Source organism: Melozone crissalis, unplaced genomic scaffold, assembly GCF_028551555.1.
Source record: "Melozone crissalis strain CALT ecotype California unplaced genomic scaffold, PUWL_Pcris_2 ptg000027l_1, whole genome shotgun sequence".
NCBI lineage: Eukaryota > Metazoa > Chordata > Aves > Passeriformes > Passerellidae > Melozone > Melozone crissalis.
In genome coordinates this window covers 8,128,043-8,152,953 of record NW_026535805.1, presented here as the reverse complement: position 1 = coordinate 8,152,953, position 24,911 = coordinate 8,128,043, and the positions used below count along the sequence as shown (strand labels likewise).

At 38.9% G+C, this 24,911-nt stretch overlaps 1 protein-coding gene across 1 annotated transcript in view; it reads left to right on the top strand.

Annotated features, from left to right (window-relative positions):
* The window catches only part of THADA (THADA armadillo repeat containing), a 152,066-nt gene that overhangs the window by 80,103 nt on the left and 47,052 nt on the right, over positions 1 to 24,911 (top strand). The window contains exon 30 of the mRNA XM_054280582.1: positions 11,577 to 11,692. Coding sequence (XP_054136557.1) covers positions 11,577 to 11,692 — 116 coding nt within the window. The remainder of the gene's footprint in view (positions 1 to 11,576; positions 11,693 to 24,911) is intronic.

The window sequence follows — 24,911 nt, the reverse complement described above, 5'->3', positions numbered from 1 at the left end:
TGTTATTTAAATAAATTTAAATATTCTAATTTCAGTATCAGGCCCCTGCTAACCTAATTGATGTGACTGAATGGAATGGGGAGTTTGCTTTCATTAGAAACCTGGGTATGATGTTTGAAATTGTCAAACATCAGCTGGATGTGGTGTCAAAAAAAAGTGGTGGGCATGGTAACATCTGCCACTGGCACCAGTGTGTTCAGAAGGCAGCAACCTCTGTGCTGTTCAATATCCAAGTGGCTTTAAAAAACTGTTCTTAGAGACAGTGAGACAGCTGTACTCCTCTAGGATAATAAAATCAAAGGCAAGCATGTGCAAATGTTGCAGAGGGTGGTCTTGAGTAAGGGAAAGTGTTGGAAGAACTTATTTTTCAAAAAAGTCTTTTCAGACATAAAAACTGTTGCTGTTGACATCCCCTTATATCAAAAACACATCAACTGCATGCAAGTGGAAGAGAGAAGAGGGAAAAATAACCATAAAGAGCAGATCTTTCTGACCAGCTTCGAATTCATCTGTAGAGAAGTCCTCCAGGAAATTTCATCATTTTATTCTGGATATTGTCTGTTACTGGTGCATTCACAAAGGCAGTGTTCATCTGCTGTGGTGCTGCTGATTGTAAAACAAAGAGTATGATCTTACTAGAGCTTGGAAAATGTTTGCTGGCTTTGAGTTTGGCACTTGCTGCAATAGCGTGGGATGCTTGTTTGTCTGGGGAAAAAATCCACAAGGCGATGAAGCACTGTCAGTAATTAAAATCAGAAGGAATACTTGAGCCATTTGGGGGAGATGTAATCAGCTGACTAGTGAGATTAGACTTGGGGAACAAAAGGCAAATACATTGCAGGTAGAATTCCAAATGTTCAAAGCAGAGATGAAAAATTCATTAATGTTGCTCTCTGATTATGCAGTTAGCCCTTTCCTTGCCCTTAAGTTTACCTTGGCTGGGGCACTTGCAGTTAAATGGCACTGTGGAAATTACTGGAAAACATTAACATTAACTTGTTATTGTAAGCTGACATCATGCTGAGCCTGATGGGAAGTGAAAATTTATAAATAGCTTGTCCATATGTGTAAGGCAAAAATCTGCTGATCTTCAGCAACAGGATGATTCATGTATTTGCTGTAGTTTAAACTTCATTGTGAGTTTTCTATGTTTCTTTGAACTTTGTAGTTTCAGAAACTTCAGGAAGATCAGTGGTCCAAAACTGACAGAACTCTGAGGAAATCCTGTTGATTATTTTCAGTCCAGTTTTGATTGTACAATCTATGTTGTACTGACACTTAGGTATTCTCCCCTCTGTGTTTTCTGAAGACCCAAGTGCTTCCAAAAAATATACTTAAAACATAGTTTTGGTATTTTTTTCTCACCCCTAAATTCTCATGCACATGCCTACTATCTATGAATTGGAACTTAGGGGATCTAAATTGTCTGTCTCTGAGATGCATCCTTTTTGTATTTCAAATAAATCACTCAATCTCTATTTCCTTGCCTGCAAGACTTTATTCTATAATCTTTTATAAAATGGGAGAGGGGGGTCATATTGAGAAACAATATGTAGTTACATAAGTAAAAGCTTTATTTCTACATCATTTATAGAAAATAAGTAGAGATGTTGTGTATTTCAAGGAGCCAGTCCTCTTTCCTCTCAGATGGTCTGCCTTGTTGGAGGGTGCCTGGATCCACACACACCTGGGCTGAACAGTGCTGCCTTGTAGTCCAGTGAGACTGAAAATACAGGAGGGCTGTTGGGTTGAGGAGTGTCTTTTTTTCCCCCATGTTGCAGCTAAGTAGGATCCTCTCACACAAATTAATTTTTAGATGTTACGGTAATAAAAGAAGTAAAAAAGAAAACAGTTTGCATTAAATGCACCTTCCTTTATCCAGTTGTCTTATGTACTACCCTTGTAAAGCTGAACTACTTATTAATGTTTATGCTTGGAATTCAGTTTTACTTATCTGCAAGTTAAGCCCATCATCAGCTATGCTGTCTAGACATAAAGTTACTTTTATTGCATGTTTCTGTTGTATGTTCCCTTTTATAGGGATAGTTTTGACAGAGGAAAATTCTTATGAGTTTTACTTGCATTCAGCTGTGTTGCTGTGTGTTGGAGGAGTTTGGCATTTGAGCTGGGAGTCTGGGCACCACGTGGATGGGGTTTGATGGATCTGCAGAGCTGTAGCCCCCATGTTCCCCCTGTTACCTGCATCTAACTGGGTGAGAATTTTCTTTAAGGAAGGGACATTTGCCCTATTGTTTGCACTCAGATGCAGCAATCCCTGCGTGGAAGAGCAGTCCATCTTACCTAAGTTCAGCAGGGTTTGAAATGTTGGCTTAGAATTCAAACAAAAGAGTATTAAAGTTCCTCAGATGCAAATGGAGCCATTAATGGTGACAAAATTCTTGTGAATAAGCAGCAGTGGAAGTTGATCCTCATGCACAGAGACATGTACAGTCACAGGTTATGACTGACAATGTACAAATGGGGAAAAGCTTTCAGAAGTTGTAATACAACCTTGAAAGACATCGCCTTTTTATTTTTAAAATAATTTTATTACCATGGTTATAGCAAGCTGCACTGGGACTTTTCATGTGTCAAATTATTCCTCAGACTTTAAAAATACTGAATATTTTTCTCATGTTTTAGAGAGACCTGTGTATATATTTTCTCCTCTGTAAGTTTAAAATTATTAGTGGATAGAAGTAGATAACTTTCTGTAGCTGCAAGCTTTACTTCATTTTATTTTATAATGTGAACTCGGGAACTAAAAGCATCAGATTGATTTAGCTTATTTCTAATTATTTTCTCAGCTTGTGTGTTAATACAGACATTCCTGAAGCAGAAGATCACCTCTGCTGAAACCAGCAGAGCTGTGGGGTCAAGTGGCAGTGTACTTCTGAGCACTCTTGATAAACATGTTCATACTGCGTCTCTTACTTGTCAGCTTCCTTGTGTCAGTGGGGTAGCTGACAATAGTCCTCCTAATTGTAAATATCCCTCAGTAAACAGGAATGTGAGCCTTGGTCTTTTATTTGCATTTGTTTCCTTCATGTGGGTATGTACAGGAGAGCTGTTACGAAGACACAGCCTGGGAAAAAAGAATTTCAAATTGTTTCACTGCCACCCCTCAAAAAAAGGAAAGAGGGAAAATAAAACTGGGATATGTATGTGTGTGGCTTTATATCCTTTGAGGTAGTTGGGTTAAGAAATGATGGCTGGGGTTTTAGGATGACAGAGTATAGATTTGGAAGAAGAGACTTCATTGTATCCTTGCTGCTGTTTGATTAGAAATGCAGGCTGAGGACAGTTCTAAACTGCTCCCACCAGCCTGGTTTATTCATTTCTCTGGACTTACAGGTTTTAGTTACATGTTGTGGGAAGGTAATAGGGAGGTTTGCAGAGAGTGGAAATGCCACCAGCTCCACAGCAGCCTCTTTCATCCCTGGTCAGGCTGGCTGCTTAGGAGGATATGTGTGAGACCCATTCAGGTTTGCCTTTTCTTTCTTTTACTCATCAGGCAGATTTCCTTTTCTTAGCCCTGCCTGCTTATTGGGTTTTTCTCTTTGCTCATCAGCCAGTCCTTCTGGTTGGGTTTCTCTGCCCAGCACATGTACCTTTGGTTGAACGACAGCTTAAAAAGTAGCTTAAATCCTAATGGTAAAAAAGTCCTAATAATGATGAAGTGGGACCTCATATCAGGTTTCTGTGTGAATAGGCAAACCATGTACTTCCAAGAGAAGATTCAGCTGGGTCTTCCAAGTGAAATGAATCTGCTGTTTCCTGGCAGCAAACTTCTCACTGTTTCATTTTCTCCCAGTGAAAATTTTGAGTCACATACACAAATTTTAAGCTGCAATTCACTTTCATCAGACTGAAATAGGAAGGAAAACCTGGAGAAAAACCTAATAAAAATTGCAGTGCAAGAATTCTGATCTGTGAAATTTCACATTTTGTTGGGCTTCTTTTATGCAAAAATGCATTTATCTTAAATGTGAAGAACATGTTTTTAATGAGGAATATTTTATGTCTGATATATGTCAGTCACTGAGAAGAAAGCAACTTTGCTATTTTTCAGCATCTTCTAACTTTCATTAATTATGCCACATTCATAATTTTCAGCTTATTAAATAGCTGTGTTATTCTTGCTGAGTTATACAGAGTTAACTGATATTGTATTCATTAATTTAGATGTTTTGAAGCCTTTTTTTTACTTCTTAATTCAATCAAAACATGCTTCCCCTCGTTTTAATCAAAAGAACTTTTAATTAATGTATAAACCCAGCTTCATGAATTTTGGTGGATATATTTGGAAAAAGGATTCAAGTTCCATAATTTCTCATGAATAGTGAAGCAAAATGGGGTAATTAGATAATGAAATGTTCTGACAAAACAAAGCTAGAATTCTGGAAAAATTGAATTGGGAGCCAGCTGTTGCTTTAAAGAAAGAAAAAGATTTTATACAGTTTTCATAAAATTGTTTGCAGGAGGAAATTGTTGAACCTGAGACTACATTTATTAGTCCATACAAAACAATTTTAAGGAAGCAATATCCACATGCAATCACATAATGTATCTCTGGCAGAAATGATAATCTGATCTGTTAGTTGAGAAACTACTGTTATGTAATGAAAGACTTCTAAGAAAGGAAATGGTAGGAGCAAAGGGGGTGATGCTATAATAATTTGGTATATCTAAATTATCTAGGACTGTGAGGTGAATGATGGCGTTTCTAACACATTTGTTTGTGGGTGACAAGATAATTGATGAACATTTGAAATTCCTCTTCAGATTATTGCCATTTAAATGGGGAAATAAATTCAGAATATTTACTCTCTCTCACAAGCTCCAGATAAAAACTTCTCTGATAATTAAATACCTCAGGTGAAGAAAATCGTTAATGACTGTAATAGGGTTGATCTATTTACAGAGCTGTTAAAGCTCAGTGTGGCAGTGTCTGGGTCATGAGGACACAGAGCACAGGGTGCCACCTGTGCAGCACCTTTGTGTGGCTCTGGGCTCATTTTAAACTCTGCCATGCGCGTGGCTGCTTTTGCCTGGGACATCAGCATGGACTGCAGGCACTGTGCTCATACCACACTCTGGTGATAAAACATTGTATTTCTTTTCCACAAATACCAATTTCTAACAGAGCAGGGTGGTAAGCAGATAGTTATAAACTCTCCCATCTATTTTTGTATGGATATCTTATTGGAAAATGGGTGGGGGTAGATGAGGTTTTTTTAGTCCCATTGTAATTATCACACTGGCGCTTTTCATCTTAAAGAAAAAAAGGGGATTTTTAAGACTTGTTTTTTCCTAGAGCTAATTATTGTGACTTTGAACTTTTTATCATACTTATAAAAATGCCTTCACCTGTCACAGCAGCTTGCCAGTTTTTATCTACATGGTTGTAGTAAAAAACATTGGACCTAAGTTTCAGAATACAGAGATAAGTTGGCAGATGTATTTATCATAGAAGAAGAATAAAATTTTATCTGCCTTTAAATGAGAGAAGAAAAGAAAAATTATGTTTGAGGGTTTTTTACCAGCACATTAATACTCAGGTGAAAGCTTTTGATGGGACTGTTCAGAAAACCCACATCTAGCTCAGTAAATCTTCTTACTGCTGCCATTTTGCAAACAAATTTTTTTTTTTTAGTTTTGCCCTCCCATGTTACTTCAACCTTCATAACTTGGTGAGTGGCATGTTTTTGAAAGCTGAGTATTTACACAGTGTTTTCTTTCAGCTGCTGAAACATCTGTATTCTTTGTATTTTTTTAGGGAGTTAAAGGATATATGTTGAGAATGTTAAGTTTCGGGTGATGTCAGTTTGGTTTTTTGGTTTGTATTTTTTTCCCCCCTAGTAAGCACTGCAGTGAACACTGGGAGCATTGTTTCAGTTTTGCACTTAGGAATGTGAATATTTGTACTGTGTACTTAACATAGCTGAGGGCATGCATGAAAAAGTTTTTGTTGCTTCAGGTCATCTTAAGGGGGGAGGAAAGCTCAATGTTGCTACTTCACTGAGAAGTATGCAACTGGATAACCTGCTTTTGGAAAATTTCATTATTTGAAAAAGGCATTTGGTGCAGCAACACACTGAAGGCTGTGCTTTCTTTCAAATGCAAACGTGCTCATGTACACCAGGTATCCAGCTAATCCTTGTTTTATGTTGGAAATTAAAAGTTTATTATAAATTTCAGAAACCGTAGTTCCTCCTATAAAATTATTGCTAATGCTCTGAAATGTTAATTTTAATTTGTTAGAAAGTGTATCATGCTAGATTAACTTTGTGGCTATTGAAAGGTTGTGCTGTATTTGCAATATCTGTGTATGTATGCAGGAGAATTCTTGCCAGCAAAATAAATCTGCACTAAGTAAATTTTGTGTTTGATATAAGTTTTCCTCCATCACTCCATTGCTTCATTATTTTAATTGTGTATTTCCCAGCGATTCAAGCTGATATGAAAGCTGCTAAAGACAATGATTTGCTGCATATCAAATCAAAGTTAGTGTGGGAGAAAAAATTTCTCTTGCTGATTTATATTTTGGACTTAGCTGATGTCTAACCATTTAAGTATTTGTTTTTTTTTTTAAAAAAGCAATGTGCATTTTTTTTCACTTAATCATCCAAAATGAACACTTAGAAAATAGCAGATGTTATGTCTTAAGGCCTACTTGGGTACAAAGAAAACACTCAGCTTTCTCATGTCAGGACAGTGTGTTGCATCTGAAAGCTGTTGGGTGGGGAATGGATGCGAACAGGACAGAAGGATATGTGTGCTGGTTGACCAAGGGGGAACCAAGCTGGCTGTTCCTTTTCTTCTCTTCCTCTGCTTTCCCCCCTTTTCTTGAAGATTCTACAGCTGAAAAGCCAGGGTGAAACATTGGCAACTCCAAGGAAGGTACTGGAAGTTGGGAATGGCTGAAGAGAAGAACATGGCTTCTTTGGCATGCCGAGTCCTTGGGTTTTGCTCATTAGGATATAGGGTCACACCTGGGCTGGCTTGTTTGGGTTTTTCTGTCTATTTTGCACTAAGTAGTTCTCCTATGCAGGTGGTTTTACCTGCAGCAGCTTAGGACATGCTGACTCAGAGTCAGAACCTCGTGGACTGAGTGCTCTCAGATGTCCCATCATGTATCCCAGTATCTGGACTTCCCATGGGTCGCACTGTTTTAACAACTCTTGTCCAGGTTGATGGACAGTCTCTGTCTCAGGATCTTTTGCTGGTTGCCATGACCCCGAGAAATGTTAAAAGTCTCTTTTCCCAGCCTGGGCGCTTGAAGAATGAGTTGGAGCTCTTCATTTCTCGGTCTCAAGATTGTTTATTGCATCTTATCTGTAAAAAATTTTCTCCTGCCCTGCCGAGGTCCATCCAGCAGGCCAGTTCCAGGCTCACTTTTAGTCTTTATACTAAAAACTACATATACAGTGTTTACAATTACTTTCCAGTACCTATCACCTATGTTAGACAGTGAGCTTCTACTCTAAACCAATCTAAAAGTGCCAACATCACAGCAGAAGATGGAGGCCAAGAAGAAGAAGGAGAAAGGCTGGACATGCCCAGATCCCTCCATCTTGGCCCCTGAACCCTCATTCTAGAAACCCCAAAATCTACTTTTCTACTCCGTGATAACTTCACTATTATTCTATCTAAACCGTTGTGGCTTGCTGATCTTCATAAAAGGTTGGTAACTTGCTCCATGGATCATAATCAAACCCACAGGTGTTTTGGGTTCTGTGCCAGGGCTTCTGAGCCCCCTGGCAGGGGTCTTGGCCATTCTGGGCAGCCAGAGGGATGTCCTGGGTTCCCACATCTCTGCTGTCCTGTTGGTGTAATATCCTGGGCTCCTGAACAGCCTGCACAGGGGAGGAAAACGTCTCTGGGCATCCATGAACTCACCATCGTTAATGCAGGATTCCACAGAACTACAAACAGTGCTTTGTCTCAGTGAAGTGTTGTGTCTATTAAAGAGAACCACTCTCATCCAGCATAAACCTTCCTCCACAGATAGTGCAAATCTTTGGTAAAACTACCTCTAAAAAAGAAAAATAAATCTTTAATATATTGCCTTTGTGTAATAAAAAATCAATGCCACATATACAAGGAACACCATGACCTCACTGCATTTATGTCTGAGGAATTCAGCAGAGGGTTTTAAATCTTGTAGTATTTTAGACTTGAGGACAGCCATGCACTGGAAAGCCTGTCTGTTTTATTAGCTATATCAAACAGTCTCATAAAACTTGCTACCTCCTCATGCAAGCTGGCAAACTCCTCATTGCCTGGCTTGTAGTCTTGGATCATGGAAGCCAAAGAATGACACATCACATGAGATGGAAGTGGAGAGCTACTGAGGTTAACTTTTACACACTTTGCTTGTTTGGTTGCCTCTGGTTTTCACTTACATAGAGTAAGGCTTTGTGTAAAACATGCTGATGTTAATTACAATTTCCACTTTAGCTTAGGCATTCTAACATCTCATGCTGAGAAAAGAATTTGTTTATGGGAAAAGCTTTTTAGTTGTCTAAAATATGGTGAGGGTGCCTGAATAAAAGATAGAGGGCTTGCAGTGAAATAACAAGAAAATCAGAATTCTGTCTATGTCAGAAAAAGTAAGAACAGGCTAAATTGTAGTTGAATGTTTCCTTTAATGGATGCAAGCACTTTTCAAACTCTCACATGAGTTGCACCTTCTAATTCTACTGTTCAAATAGAGCTCATGTCCCGTGATTTTTACCATTTAAATAGTATTGAAAGGGTTGGTTCATACAAAGAATTAACTCCAGAGCAGTTTTTGTTGCATTTTCAGTACTGAATTTCCTACCTGGACAAATTTAAATCCACCAATTTTACCTCCTTAGTATACACAGTTCTTTCTCTTTCAAGACCTTTAGTTTGAACTATCAAACTACTTCTGCATTACCCAGAAAGCACTTTGAGAGTTGTTTTCAGAGCTGAAGACATTAAATTAATTTAAGCTGCTAGGAAAAAATATGATAGCCCTTTATAATTGTGTAACAGATTTTATATTATTGCTTAGAGGTAAATCCATTGTCGTTCCTGGAAATGAATACAAGCACAGAAGAATGAAATTGGAAAGGTTAAGGCACCAAATGGTTTTCAATTAGCAGAGGATATAAAAAGCTTCTGCATAAATATTATTTTCCATTTTCGTTCTTCTTCTTCTGTCGTGTCTATGACTTAACAGGCATTAAGGGCAAGCCACAAAAAATATAGGGAAGCTATTAGTTGTGGCAGCTGAGTGCCTTGGTTTTGATGGAGAAGGTTAATTTGAGTAGGTATTTACGTAAACCATTTTAATAAGCAAACGCTTGCCCAGGAAAGAGCAGACTAAAGGAGAGGACAAGGTAGACATCTCTGGTGACACTTTGAAATGTTTGCAAGCTTGCGCCTCTGCAAAGTGTTTTGTAGAAAAAGATAAAGATTCAAAGATACAAAAGGTCTTGGAATTGAAAGATAAAAATTCAAGAAGATCTTGGAAAGGCCATCATAGAAAGATGGTGTCAACAAAATGATGTTCAGTTCAGAGGACTTCAGAAGAGTTTAAAAAAACAGTGGACAAACCACTTCTCCAGGATGTGTCTTGCCTACAGAGCTCCTGCTGACAAAGGGAGACAGGAGTTTATTTCATTGTTCCTGTCAACGGGCCCCAGTGGGATCTCTGTGTTTAATAAGTGCCTCACTAGGAAAAAATCTGGACTGACTGAATAGTGTCCAGAGAAAAGTTATTTGCTGTGAGGGCAGGAGTGGGAGCAGACAGGAACTCCTTAACTCAAGAGCTTGGATTTTGAGGGTGAAAGACTAGAGGAGTTGCATACAAGTGTTCTGGAATCTGCTTTCTTGGTTGTTTTCAGGATTGGGACAGTCAGGCATTTGTTTCATGGAAGAATGTTTAGACCCTGCCTCAGTGTTTGTATGGATTAGATAGTCTCTTGACATCTCTTCTGTTTCTGTGCTTATTTGAAATGACTGCAGCTGTTTTTCCACTTGAACGATTTCACAAAAAATAACCCAGATGAAATTGTGTCAAGTTAATGCTATGTGGCAGTGCTTGTGTTTCCAAAACAAGCAAACAAACAAAAAAATAGAAACCCCAGAGCAAGTGACAGCTGGAATGTGGGAAATCATGATCTGAGATCTAAAAGTCTGCGCACAAAGGTTTTTCTTTTCCCAGAGTGGAGTGAAGGCCCCAGCTTGATCCATTAGTCATTAAATTGTCACTTTGCAAGTATGAAGGGCTGATACTCTTACATATCAAGAGTGTTTCCATATCAAATGCTCACAATATGTATTTCCAGAAATTATCTGATAATATCTCTTAAGCTTCCTAAATTCTGCACATGGTCAGTTTCAGTAAATCATGGGGGATGTACATTTTCAATTTGCATAGAATCCCTTTCTGTAACTTAGCTGTGTAAGCAAACAGGATTTCCAATTTTGAAGCTGTAAAGGCAAAATTTCTTTTGCTAAGATCTTTTCCATTAGGCTTCAATAGTGCAACACACTTTTCCATGTGTTCCCCTTTAGAAATTACCTCACCCAGGTGTTTCCTGTTCACTTGTGTGTGAATGGGAAGTTGAAACCAAGTGGGATGATAGGGGTGGTGTCACTCGTGTCAGGTGTGTGTCATGCACCCTCTGCCACATGCAGGATGGCACTACAGAGACTGGGCTTGAAGAGCCCCTCTCCACTGTGCAGTTGGTATCAGCTTTCTTATACTACTCAGTATTTTCATTTCATGCTTAGATGACTGTACTTTTTTTTTTTTTACAATTTTTTTTCTTAACACTTTTCTATATATTGAATGCGACTTGGAGAAACCAGTTTTTAAATAGCAAGGAGGGTCTCTGAGAATGTACATTTTTTTGTTTTAACTGTCTGACCAGAAAGCTACAGTCTTGCTTTCTATTTTGGTACCTTGAATTCTTTCCTTCATCAAAGCTTGGACGTGTCTATTAGGCTTTCACATGAAACTCTGGAGGAGAAAGTGCAGAACCCCAGTGCAGGAGCTCAGTCCTCAGAAAGGTAAAATGTGAGTATCTCCCTGCTCCGTGGGGCTTGGAATGAAGGTTCTCAGGAGCAGCGATAGAGATACTTTTCTGTCAGCACTTCAGAGTGGTTATAGATGGTAATTCCCTTCCCTGTCTCCTTGGTACAGTGCAAGCAGCCCTGCTCCATCCAGTGTGCCAAGCTGCCAGTCTGCTCCCCAGGCAGTTGTGCTGGCACTGGGGAGCAAATGGCACAGCAAGAAAGCTGAAAGTTGAGGGATGCTCAAGTTGAAAAAGGCCAGAGGAGTGGTGTTCATCCTAGCTGCCTTCTTTTGACTTCATGGAGGTTAACATCTTCCAGCACTTTCTCTTGTTTTGTGTGAAAAATGGGTTTTAAAAATGGGGCACCTTAAGGATTCTATCTGCTGTGAAGCCAAGTGAATACATGTTTTTCCTTGAGTAATGGTTGTTCATTTTGCAGACAACTGTTTCATCTTAGAGTTAATTGAAGGAAAAGCAGTGGCTAGAAACTCTTCATTTGTATTTTTTTTTTTTTTAATGTAGGTTTTTCACTTGCTGCAGTCGTACCTAGAATCAAACCAGTTTGTTAGTTTGGACTTCCAGCAGGCACTGCGTGACATCATTACCTGTGTGGGAACCAAGCTGTGGCTGGCTAAAAGGTAAGATTTATAAACAGTTTACTAATGTTTGGAAGACTTGGTTGATTTTTTGAGCTATTATTTTAGCAAGGTGGACAGATTGTGTTAAAATATGTAAAATTTAGATGCCTTATTGACTTGCTGATTTTTAATCGAGGTGATTTTTTTCTTTTCCAAAAGTAAGATTTTTTTTTTTCCCAAACATTGTAGTCTAGTCATTAAAGAAAAAAAATAACTGTGAATGAACATTACCACAGAAATAGACATTTTGAGGATAACTGATGCTTCTTGGCTAGGAAAAATATGCCACATATATGAGGTTTTTATGTTACTGTTTTTCTGACTTTGACCTTTACAGAAAATTAGTGGGAAAATGTCACAGCAGTTGTTTAAATTAAAAGTGTTTAGCTGCCCACAAACAATCCAAGATAGATTGGGAAACATTTTTCATAAGTTCATCTTCAGGTGACCTTTGTATAACTAACGAACGAGCTCTCTCTTGCTCGCTCTTGCTCTCTCTTGCTCTCTTTTCTTTCTCTTTCGGTCTTTCTCTTCTCCTCTCTTCCTCTTCTTTTCCCTCTCTCTTGTCCTCTTTCTGTCTTTCTTTCCCTCTTTCCTTCTCTACTTTATCTCAGCAATTGGTTTCGAGAATTTTTACCCATGAGAATTCCTAGCCAAAACTCTAAAGGAATCAGTTGGGAACAAGAGCACCGGTCTTTGCATAGATAGGAAACTGGGAGTATCCCACATTTTGCATTGTGGCATGAGACCACCAGTGCAGCTAGTGTGGATCTCTGATAAAACCTGAGTCATTTTCTGATCATCAAAACCAAAATCCTTAGAGGTTTGAAGAAGAGGGGTGTCTAGTGGGTGGGGGAAATCTATTAGTGTTAACTGAGTTGGGGTAATGAAGATAGAGTTGATCTTGGGAATTAGAGAAGTGTCTCCTCAAAGAGTGATAGTGGTGATATGGCAGATAAAACTTGGTGCAAATAATTGGAAAATGGTGCTCATAAACAAAGTCTGGACTTTACCTGGGGAAAGAGTGGTTGAGCAGATTTTTTTGTTTGAAAAACGTTCCTCTTGTTCTTGGGAATGTCCAATAGGGGAGGGGACAAATATCATAAAAAGAGTGAAGAAAAACACAGAAAACCCCCCCATCTGTGTTTGTGTATTAATATGTGTTGTATATTTAAATATTGTGTAAATCTCAAAGAAGATACAGTAGGAATCAGAAGCAGTATAAAGACTGACGAGCATAGAACAATTTCTACTTGGGGACTGATTAAATAGGCTGAGATTTTGTTTAATAATGGAAAAAGGACAACTGAGGGATGTGAAATATGAGTCACATAGAAAGGGACAGGAAATTAACATTCTGTCCAAGGTGGCAGATGTAAAAGAAACTAACTAATGAAGTTTTTAATGTAATTTTAATTTGGCTATGGAACCCTATGATACAAGATAGTCTTGGTTTTAAGCCTGTCTAAATTTTTAAACAACGATTTAATGGAGTCATGGAAGGAAAGTTCAGTGAGGTTACTGAGTATGTAGGCATCACAATTGGCTCAAGAAATTCTTTGGCAACCTTGAGGGTTGAGACAGAGGTTTTGGCAAATGTCATTATTGTTATGCCTGCATTTCCTGTGCATCTGCTCTCTGCCCCAGCGGGAGACATCATGGTGGATCTGTTCACTTGAATCAGCATAAACATTTTGAAGTGTTTAAATGAGAATATTAATTTGCATAACTAATTTATAGTTAATAACTGATACTGTTATAAAGAGTAAAAACCCAAACACTAGAGACCAAATTCAGTAGAAAGAAACTCATGCTAAGTAATTCAAGCCTCTTTCTCTTGCAGCAAATACCTAAAGGCCAGGGTTGGTTCATTAGAGTTTTTAAATAAATTCTATTTCCAAAGTATTTTTTTCAAAGCCTCCCTTTTTAATGCATCAATCACTGATTGATGACTGATTGGGTTTTTTGTAAGTTTTTTTTTATTATTTTATTATCATCTCTGAAATTCAAAGCTTTTCAGACCCTCCCCAAGAAATTCTTGTGCACAGTAAAGGTGTTTTCCTGAAAAGAATTGTTTTCTCTTTCACTTGCCTGTAAAAACTCACAGCTGTATGTGCTGATATTAGCTCCCTGTCAGGAGCACATTTTAATTTTGTCAGTTTGCTGTAGCCTCCTTGTCATAGTTCTCAACAATGCAGTTAATGCTATACATAAAGGATTTTAGAATGTCTTTTTCCCCAGACAGTAAAATTTTGTATTACGAGCATGCAGCCTTGCAACACTAACTTAAAGCATGGGGATTTTAACTGGTGGGAACTATTTTTGCAAATTTCTAATGTACTTTACATTCTTGTGCACTTTGAGCTAAGGTGTCCTTCCTGACTGACTGACTGACTCCGTAATTCCCTTAACTTTTGCTTTTAAATAAATGTATTCAGTGTGGTGGTGTAATTAAAAATAAAAAAAGCAAAGGGGAAAACCTCCAAGAAGCAACCCAAACAAAAAAGGATATTGAAATGGTGTTTTCTGGTTGTTTTAGTGTCCCGCATTCAGGGTGCAGCTTTACTGTTGGTAGTTGACTGGGTGAAGTTGAACAACTGCTCTGTGATCAACAGTGGAGTGTGAGGGTCTTGTTCTTGCTTTTCCTTTTCTTGTTCTAAAGGAGTTGTAGGAGGTTGCTTGGAAACTGAGTTGTGAAACTGTTTGTGTGGGGGGGTTTCTGGGTGTTGGGAGAGCCTATTAGGAAACCAGCACTTTATTCTTGCCCTGTTGTTAGACTTCTTGGTATGCATCTGCTGCTGTCAGAGAGGGTGATGGCTGGCTGGACCCTCAGTCATGTACAGACATTCCTGCCTTCTTTCTGTTCAGGCAAAGAGAATGAGCACCACAGAGAGAAGTTAATGGATCCCCATCTGGCTTTTCTGCCTTTGCCATAAGGAGATAATTTACCATGTCACTGATACTGCAGGGCAGAGACTGTTTGAAAAGAGGGTATAAGAGGCACTCACTGTTAATCTTAAATGGCTAAAAGAAAGTTAAAATAACAGGAAAGTGGTTTGTGAATCTGGGGAATTATTTCCAAACATCAATTTTCAATCACATTTCTGTGCTAGTTCTGTTAAGTTCTTGCTGGTATTCTTTCAACTATGTACTTCCTTTGTACTATGGAACAAACTTCTCTGAAAATCTTGAATTACAAAACTTTGGATTGCATATGTAGTTCTTAAAAATGAGGCTCGGTTGTCATGTGTCTGTATTTGGAGGAAAGATTATAGTTTTCAATGGTTTCCTGAACTGGATAGGATTTTTTTTTGTTTGGGTTTTGGTTTTAGGGTTTTCTTTGCCTTTTCAGTGCCAGAATGTTATTTCCTTTCATCAGGATTTATTGGTGTACAATAGCTCAAGATTCTGTTGCACATTCCATGTAATATACTAATCTCTTTTTTCTTCTCCGTGCTACGCCCTGATTTTCCTTTAGAGAATAAAATAATGGGTCACATTCCCCAAATCGAATCTCATGAAGCATTCACTTTTTCAGCTGGTGTTTTCTGTCTGTTGTGAAGGCAGACTTCTCATACTGATGGGGCATGGCTGCTTTTTCTTCTTGACTTTTATTTTATACCTTCCAAACATTAACATTTCAAAACCAATATTTTAATTTTTGATGTTTTGAATGAGACTTGTCTTTTATCCGCTTCTCAAGGCGATGGTTGAAGGTGTATGTTTATACTTCACTTGGTGGGGTTTTTTTTGTTTTGAATATACCTGTTAGTTAGTCTAAAGTGGTTTAGTAATGTTACTGCTTTCCTTCACCTTCACACCAGAGTTAGTTTACTACAGTTTTTGCAAATATGGAAGATGCAGGGTCTTTGACAACAGACATTTTAAAAAAATATATAGAATCTGTTTTGTTGGAGAACTGTGATGGAACGAAATGATGTAAATTAGTCTGATGAAAGCTTTGAAATATGATCCATTTATCAAGCTAAGTCTTTGAAAGAGTTCAAAGCTTTGTCATGAATTATTTTTTTAATAAATTAAAAAAATTTAAAAACTTAAAAAAAAAGGTTTTACCTCAACTGCGTGCTAGGGAGTTACAAGACTAACTTGAGATGCCTTCTGCTTAACAAATACAGAACGCTAGAAGAGCAGCCTTTGGATTTGGTAATGTGTTGTACAGAAGTCTCAGAAATATCTCTCTTGTTTAATTTGTAGCCTTTGGCATGGCAAAGTATTGGTATTGGAAAATTTGAGAAATCATGTCATTGCATGGCTTTGCTGTAGGATGCTGCTTTTCAGCACTTTGAGCTGGATTTTCTTTTTCCGCCTTCCTACTTACTGGAGACCACAGGAGGGGAAAAGACTTTGAGGATCTGCCAGAAGTCAAATAACATACTCTGCTAACCTCTAGCCATGTGCCATTTCTTAGCTGAGAGCTTGTCTGCACTGGGAGAGTTTACTTCTAAGAAGGTGGCTTTCTTGAAACTGACTTGTGGGGTACAACTGTGTATAAAACGAGTTGTCTTTGCGTTTTGCAAGGAGTCGCGGGTTCATGTGGAATGGACCACCTGCGGTGTTTTTGTAAATCAAATGACCCTGCAGTGCTCTGCAGTGCTGCTGTTACAGCTCTCTGCTTTATGGTTGGCACTGTTAAAAATACAAATGGGTCCTGCACAAGATTCAAGCTTGCGGAACAAATAGATGCAGAAGTTATTTTAGGCACGAGCTCAACACGAGGTTTACTGTTCACTGTGCTGCTTGCTTTTCCCCTGGCTGATTCTCCCATGATCCAGCCATGACTGCTTTGATTGAGGAAAATCTATCTCCTCAGTACTTTATAGCCCTACAGAGTATGGTGACTTGCCAGGTTTTGATGGCCATGGCACTCCATCAAGCCTGTTATATCCCTTTTCCCCCTCTGCTTTTGGCAGCGCTGTGTGAGTGACAGCAGGCAGATGAGCAGTCTTGGGTCCTTCCTAGGAGGAACTTCATGCGAGGTGCCCTTAGGCCATCTGTTTAGAAAGCAAGAATGTGGCCTCTTTGTGGTTTCAGGACTTCATGGCTCAGACTGTAACCTAAATATGCATTTTTTTCTCCTGGGGCTCTTAGGAGAGACAGTGGTGACTTCTAGTGAGCACACTATTACAGACAAAGCAGGGGCACATGCAGGCATACCTAGCCAGAGGTGCAATATGCCCATTGCTCTCTGCAGCTTTGCAAGCAGCCTCTCTGTGATTTTTGAAGTGGTCCTTATTTGGGAGTTGAAACGGTTTTTTGTACTTTGAAATCAGCAAGAAATGGGGAGAATGTAAGGTTATCCTCCTTGGCAGAGAGGGAAGTCTTCCTCTTGTTTTAGTACTCTTGCCTCTTCTTCTACTTCATCTAGATGAACCTTCTTGTCCTTCTGAGGCCATGTTTGCACTTGACATCTCCCTGTTTTCTAACCTTTCCACTTGTTCATTTCTGTCTTTAAAATCTACGCATTGAGAACTGCAGTTATTTATCTTTGTTCATTAGGTCTGTATGTCTTGTACAGCCAAGTTCAAAACTTGAAAATAGTTGTAATGATTGAGCCTTTCTCTGCAGAAGTTTGTTTACCAGATTTCAAATTGAGAACTTAACTTCTTGTAAGCTGGAGCAATAATTCCTGTTTACCCTTGTACACACAAAATGTGAAAGGAAATTTTTGTTGTCCTGTTCCAGCTGAAAATGAAGTGTACCAGTATGAACAGCTCACAGAATCACAGAAAATGCTGAGTAGGAAGGGATCCGCAAGGATCATCGAGTCCAGCTCCTGGCCATCCCCAGGAGTCACACCATGGGCCTGAGAGCATTGTCCAAATACTTCTTGAGCTCTGTCAGGCTTGGTGCTGACTCACCAGTAATTTGTTAATCTGCATGTTCTAACCCATGGGCCTTGTTTAGCCTCGTTTGTCTTTGTTTTTGGGAACAGTCATAGCACGTCATTGCTCATAAATGTATTCCTAGAGGCACTAATTTAAATCTTACGTGCTTTTAGCAGGCTAATTTAGGTTTCTGTGCTGCTCCAAGTCCACTCTTTCACCAGTTTTGATAATAGTATCCTTAACACAGCTACAGACTGTTTATTTAGGCAGTTGGTGATTGCTTGCTTTGGAACACCCACTTTGGATATCAGTAGAGATGTTTGGACTTCAGGCTGAAGTTTAAGATGTACTTTGCATAAGATAAAATAGTGTTTGACTCTGGTTCATAGGTATATTCCTAACTTAACTAGGAACATTCCACAAATACTAAGTTTTGGATGAGGTTGTTTAAGGTGTTCCATCCACCACTGCAACATTTGGAGTAGGCAGAAACAATGTAAAATTACAAATTTTGGACATAAATCCTCACTTATATCTGAAAATGCTTTTCAGTAAATAAGCATTAGAGTTTTCCTAGTTTTTTCTTTGTGCATAAGCCCCTTGATTTAATTGTATAAAATTCATTAAATTTGCGCATGGGATTAGTTTGACCTCTTAAGTTTTTTAGGATGTTGCTTAGGGATCACATGAGGTTCTCATTAAGGGAACAAAAAAGAGAACAGCCAGGATTATTTTATCATTCAGGTATGTTAAAAACAGCACCAACAAAACACAGCCTTTCAATATCATTCACCAAGGACAGCTGGAGCACAAATTAGTTTTTCTTAATAGCTGAAACTCAGGATGTTCTTGGTGGTATCACAATGAAAAAATTATTTGTGTAGCTTCTTTTTGAAGCAATAAATTCTCTGCCTTTACCAGGAAACTAATAACAACATAATAGTCTGCCTTTGAGGATGGTAGAAAAACTTAAATCCCCAGACTAGCAACTCCCTTTGGAGTCAATGCCTGCTCTGATGCTGAATGAGCTGTCCCTATAGAATGGGCAAGTGAGGGGACTGTGCACATGGTAATTACTTGGAGAGGATCTCAACAGCACCAAGTAGGCAAGCAGATGCACTTTTACTGATGTTTGTATTTCTGTTTCTATGTACGTGTTCCTGCACTTCCAGGAATTCAGCAAGGTTTACTTGGTAGTGCAGGCTTCATTATTACTTTTTTAAATGCTTTCCATTAAATGTAGGTCTGTTGGCTGTGATGTTCATTGATGGGCTGGTTTTGTATTACATGGTTAAAAATGATATGGACAAAGTTTAATAATTAAATCCATTATTAATGACTCCTTAAGAAGACAAGAGGAAGGCCATGCATGTTGATTCAGTGCTGCAGATGTGGGCTCTGAGAGAAAACAGATTAAAATATGAATGCTCCCCTCTAAACAAATACACCCCCAAAAACCTCAGTCTTTAGAATACTGCAGAATTTGAAAGTTAATAACCAAAACAACAGGAGAAGATTTAATCTTTTAATCAGCGGCTCGCTGTACGTGTAGGAGTGATTTCCATAAGCTTTGTCGCCTCCATAAATGACAACTGGTCCTTTACCAGATCACCCTGCAGGTAAAATGTGGTCAGCACAAAGCCAGCTTGGCCTGGTTCATTGTGGAGACCCTGGGGGGCATTCCTTGGTTTAGAGAGACACAAGAAACTTACCTCAAAGAGCTGTTAAGACCCCATTGGCTCGTTCCCCTGTTCCTGCGTCTGTTCCTATGTCCCTGGGCCACTCCCTCCCTATTCCCTGACTGGTCCTTACCTTTGTACTGCCCCAAGAACAGGTTCACCCCCAGGCCCCTCTGACTCTGATAAGCTTGGACCCTCTATGTGTGTGTGCTGGGGACTCTGAACATCTCGCCACACGGCTGAATTAAACATCTCTGGATCCATGCAAAGGCCCTTTTTGCTTTCTTGCCCTGGGCTTTACTAGCAGCAATTCAGGCTGCTACAGTTCATCAGCAACTCTCCAAGGATAGAGCTCCCCATGGACAGCCCTCAAGGATTATGTAGAGTTGACTGTATCAAGACTCAAGATATCACAGATGTCACAGATTAAGACTCAAGACATCACTTTTTGGTGTGTTTAGAAGGTGTTTTAGCTGACACAATGGCAGGTCACATATCAGAAGAATCTGGCCACCAGAAGGAGGAATACTTTTGGAGATTGGGCATTCCACTGGGAGTTGGTAGAGAGGGGAAGATAAACTGTGAACCCAAAATTTAGTTGCCAGTGTGCCAGCCACAAAAGCTGAGATTATGGAAGACAAAGGCACAGTGGGAAACTCATAATAGGAAGTTGCACAGATCCCATCCCTAAATACCATCTTTGTCATGTTGGGCTTAATAAAAAATCTTTCCTGTGTTTATGTAGTGCTAAAGATGAAAATCCAGCCTCTAATGTTCTTAAAATTTTGACTTACCAGAAATGTTTATACAGTTCAGAAATACAATAATTTGTGCAATTGCATCCTGTGCATTAACTTGAATATGATGTTCAGGAAACAAATTCTATTGATCTGTTGGAATAAAAAACTGTTTGTAATACTGGTGGCTAGAAAGTAGGAGAATTTGGGGTTTAAATTCATCACCAGTAAGCTGATCTATTTTCTGCCAACTGAAATATTAATTTCTTTAACAATGACATGTTATATGCACAGAAGAATAGGGCAGTGTTTAGTAATTATAGTGTTTCTTTTATTATGGGACTTTTCCTTAAATTATATTGGTAAGTTTAATCATAAGAACAGGTCTTCCTTCCAGGAACTTTAGTCCTTTCCAGCCTTTCTAAAGGCTCCAGAAGCATACAGCATTACAGTAAGAGTGGCTTTTTCATTGAAGACCAGAGAGGGAGTAGGCAGTTCATTTAATTAATTGATCACTTTGCAAATTGAAATGAAAGCAATCACGCAAGTCATTAAGATGAATCTCTTCTTCTTCACAAGGTAGCTGTGATTGACCTCTGAAGGGGTTGCCATTGTGATCTTGCCAGTTCTGGTGTCTTAACCCTGATGCTTAAGAGTGTGTTTTGATGGTTTTGGACAAAATACAAGGATTTGTAGGTGACTTGTAAGTTGTATAATTTTGACTAAAGTTCTACATCAACTCGATTCATTATCCAAATCTTGTCACCAGTTTTTAAAGTTTGGAGCTGAGATTAACCAATCTGAGTTGCTAAGAGTCACTTAAACACTGTATTAAAAAAATATTGTCAGACACTGTTAATTATTTACTGTTTTACTGTGACCAGACCTGTAATGTACATGTTACCTTATTAGGAGGAAATTCTATTTTGTTAGTTAGTTAATAAAGTGATATTCCCATTTCAGAAATAAGATTAGAAGTTTAAAAGATTCATAAGGCAGCACTGGGTAAAAAATCTGTGGTCTTTCAGACGTTTCTAAAAGCTTGGAGACTCCAAAATGCAGAGCTTTTCTGAGACCTCTTATAAAAGGTTTTAGGAATTCCTAAGACAGCTAAGTACACTAAGATACCCATAGCTAACCTCATTCACAAGAGAGATATTATGGATTTTTATTTGAAAGACATTAGTTGTCTGGATGCATTTGAAATTTCTTAGTGCTCATTGAGAGTTTGAGGAAATATGCTTTGATTTTTATGTTGTTACATTTTTAGTAAATATTGTAAGTTGCTGTATATTAAATAGTGCTTGTGCTGCTAGTAGTTTTCCAACATCTGTTTCCTAATGAGGAAAAATATGAGCAAAATAAACGAGCTCTTTGAAAAACATTGAATTTCTAGAATAACCAAAAGCTAATGTAATAAACATTAACACGAACTGCTTTGATTTCATAATCACTAGCTTGTATCTGTCTTATTTATGTAACAAATGCAATAAATTAATGTTATAGTTGTTGTTGCTCATTTTGAAGTGAGGTGGAAAAAGAGGAATGATCCAGGATAAAATAGCTGTCAGCTTCTTAAGTCATCTGACTGTCATTGCAAATTGGGGGTTTGGGAAGATAACGAGAATCTGCAGAAGCTGTGCATCAAAATTCTTTGGTCCTTGCTATAAAGGGGTGTTGGCATCCTGACTTTAATACAGAAATCTGGATGGTTATAAAGGGTGCCCTTTAATAAGTAGAAATGCTGTTTAAGGGCCTCTTCAAATCTTGGTGGTTACAGAAGCAAGAGATTGTCTTTTTCCCAGTGTTCTGACAGAATTGAGGCCAAATGTGTGAACTTTCCATGTTCTTTGCTCCTTGTTGTTTCTCTTGGAAAAAAAGGTGATTTGCTCCATAATTCATTAATGTTGATCTTGTTTAAATTAAACAGTAATACAGGAGAAACTGAATTTTTAAAAGTTAAGCCATGTGTTTCTGATAGAGTTGAAGCAATGAAATTGTGGGAGCCAAGTACATGGGAGGTCTGTGACCACATATTGCTGATTTCTTCAATAAATGCCAGCTTGGTTTGCATTAGATCTGCCATCCAAAATAAGCAAACCAATGACTACCTCAAATTCAGCATGACTTAACTATAAAAGGTGAATCAAACATTCTAAAGATAATATTTGTAGAGCTGCAAGCTGTGATAGTCTAGGATTGATTTCAGTTGCATAGTCCTAAGCTGCAGTCAGTGTTGCTTAGTGGAGGTAAAGGCAGAGCAGAAATCAAAGCAGCCCTACTGCTACTGTAGGTCGCCAAGGCCAGCTGGAGCAAACCCCAGTGTTGCACATGGAGCTTCTGAGCCTGCCCAGTCTGATTTGCATCTCCTGCAGGGAATGCTTCCTCATTCACCTACCAGGCAGTTCCTTGTTGAAAACAAATAGCTCTTTGTTACTCTGGTCATATAATATTCCATAAATGCTTAACCTAGGCCTCTTCAAAGGCCTGTGAATGGGAGCCTGTGAATTTTAACTGACTCTTTAACTCCATTAACCTTTGTCTTTGAAAAAAACTCCCTGGACTCCTAACAGCTAACAAAAGGTTTCCTCCTGCAAGCGTCTTGAACTCTTTGTAAATTTTATATTCACATGCCAGAATTGAAAATGCAATTGCAAAGAAGTCTGTCTATTCTATCCCCAATTCCTTGTTCAGATTAATGACAAGAAGTTGAGTAAGTTTTGAACACTTTTATTTTCAGGATCTAATCCAGAAATCTGCTGTGAAGTGTCAATATTATGCAAACTGGCACCTGTGTTTTCAGATTTTCTACTGTTCAGCCAGGCCTACCTAAATAGTAAGAAAAAAAAGACACCTATTTCCATCATAGTGAAGATACTGTTAGGCCAGAGCTTTGGGCAGTTACAAAAAAAAAGGCATAAGCTCTTTACAATCTTCAGTTCAACTTTACTGACTTGTGTCCTTTCAATGATCTTGTATATTCTGTGGAGTTCTGTGGTCGTAGAATCACCTGGGTTGAAAGGGACCTTAAAGATCACCTGGTTCCTACTCCTCTGCTGTGAGCTTGGGACACCTTCCACTAGAAGAGGCTCTTCAGAGCCCCATCCAACCTGGCCTTGAACACCTCCAGGGATGGGGCATCCACAGCTGCTCTGGGCAGCCTATTCCAGTGCCTCACCACCCTCACAGCAAAGGATTTCCTCTTAATATATAATCTAAGCCTGCTCTCACTGAGTTTGAATCCATTCCCCCTTGTCCTGTCACTACAGGCTCTTGTAAAGTCTCTCTCTTGCAGGCTCCCTTTAGGTACTGGAAGGCTGCAGTATTTTTGAGGCTGAGCAATCCCAATTCTCATAGCCCATCCTCATAGGATGATCTGGTGAGGACACAGCAGCTCCTCCCATAGTCATTTTGTCTCCTTGATTAAATTAGAAATATGTTTTCTCTGCATCTTATTCTTGCTAAGTAGTAATCCAAAGTAATAATCCTTTCTGTTCCGGCCTGTTGCAGGAGTTTTCCTTCCCTCTGCCTGGCAGGTCCAGTCTGTGCCTTGACTTTCACATATAACCCAGGGCAGACAGCCTTTGGCCTCTCTTTGGTCCAGTGCATTGAAACATTCTGCAGCACTAGCTGTTAGTGCAGTTTAATGCAGCAGTTGGCTGGGACTTGATTTTTATTTCCACCTGGACAGTCAAGCTCCAAGTGAGACCACTATGAAGAAGTACTAAAAAGTGTAGGGCAAGCTCCTGAGTGCAGTAAGATTCCAGGACCAGGCTGGCTATAAGCTCTATATCCAAACACAAAACAACAATTTGAACTTGTGAAAATGATGGTTTAAGGCATCTGGACACAGTACATCAGGTGGCCATTGAGTCTTTGGTGCCAGCTCTTTGACTTCCAGATGTGCTGTGGTTACACTAAACTACTGGGTAGCATAGACAGAGCATTGCTTTAATCAGGTGTGGATCTGTGCCCTGGCATCACATAGCTGCTATTAGTATAGATGTGTATAGTATGAATATTGTTTTGATAGCTATTTGATATTTCTGTGTAGATATACCCTTAGATAGAAGAGTCCTAACTGTCTCTAGCTCTACCCCATTCAGAGTCATGTACAGTTTATCATCTGGAGTGAGCCTATGATGTATTTGTTTCCATTAATAACCAGGTTGGAAGGGAAATGAAATAATTTTTGGGTTTTGGACAGAAAAAAGGGATGCTGTTCCAGATGTCTGGAGCTCCCACCTTTTGCTACTGGTGCGACTTTCTTGTTTGGAGACAGATTTCCTCAAATCTTGTTAATGAGAACACCACTGTATTAGACTTGGTGTTAAAAAGGAAACATCTTGTACTGTTCCCCCTTGTGTTGCTGAAGCTCTGCACGAACAGGTTCATGTTAAATACTGTGCAGTGCATCATTTGAAGTGTTCAGCATTGTGATTTTTGGCTGTCAGATCTGTTACATAAATCACAGTTTGATTGTCGTCAAGACTGAGCTTTCTGCTACAATCTGAACAACACTGAACAGCGCTTTGTTTTGGAAAACTGAATTTCCTGTTGTGTCCGTCTGGCACATATGGATGAGAATTCACCAGTGCAACAAAACCAGCCAAGGACAAACATTTGGCATGTTTTATGCTGGAAAAGTCTCATTTCAAAATCAAAGCATGCATATGCACATACTTTAAATGAAGTGGTAAGTGCTTAAAAGGTGGACCAGAATAACAAACATGCCAGTGTTGCTGTTGCCTCTTCTTCAGTAAAAGTTGCATCAGCCATGTTTTGCCCAGGGCACAGTTTGTACATTGGAGATTTTCTTTCCACTGAAAGCACGGAATGATAAGCGAGTCTTCCATTTTTTTGAGGGAGCAGAAGTGCAGTAGACCCATTAGGTTCCTCATATTGGCTGGAAACTTGTGGCTGCTTTCATCCATTTGTGAGAGACCTCTTGTAGTTT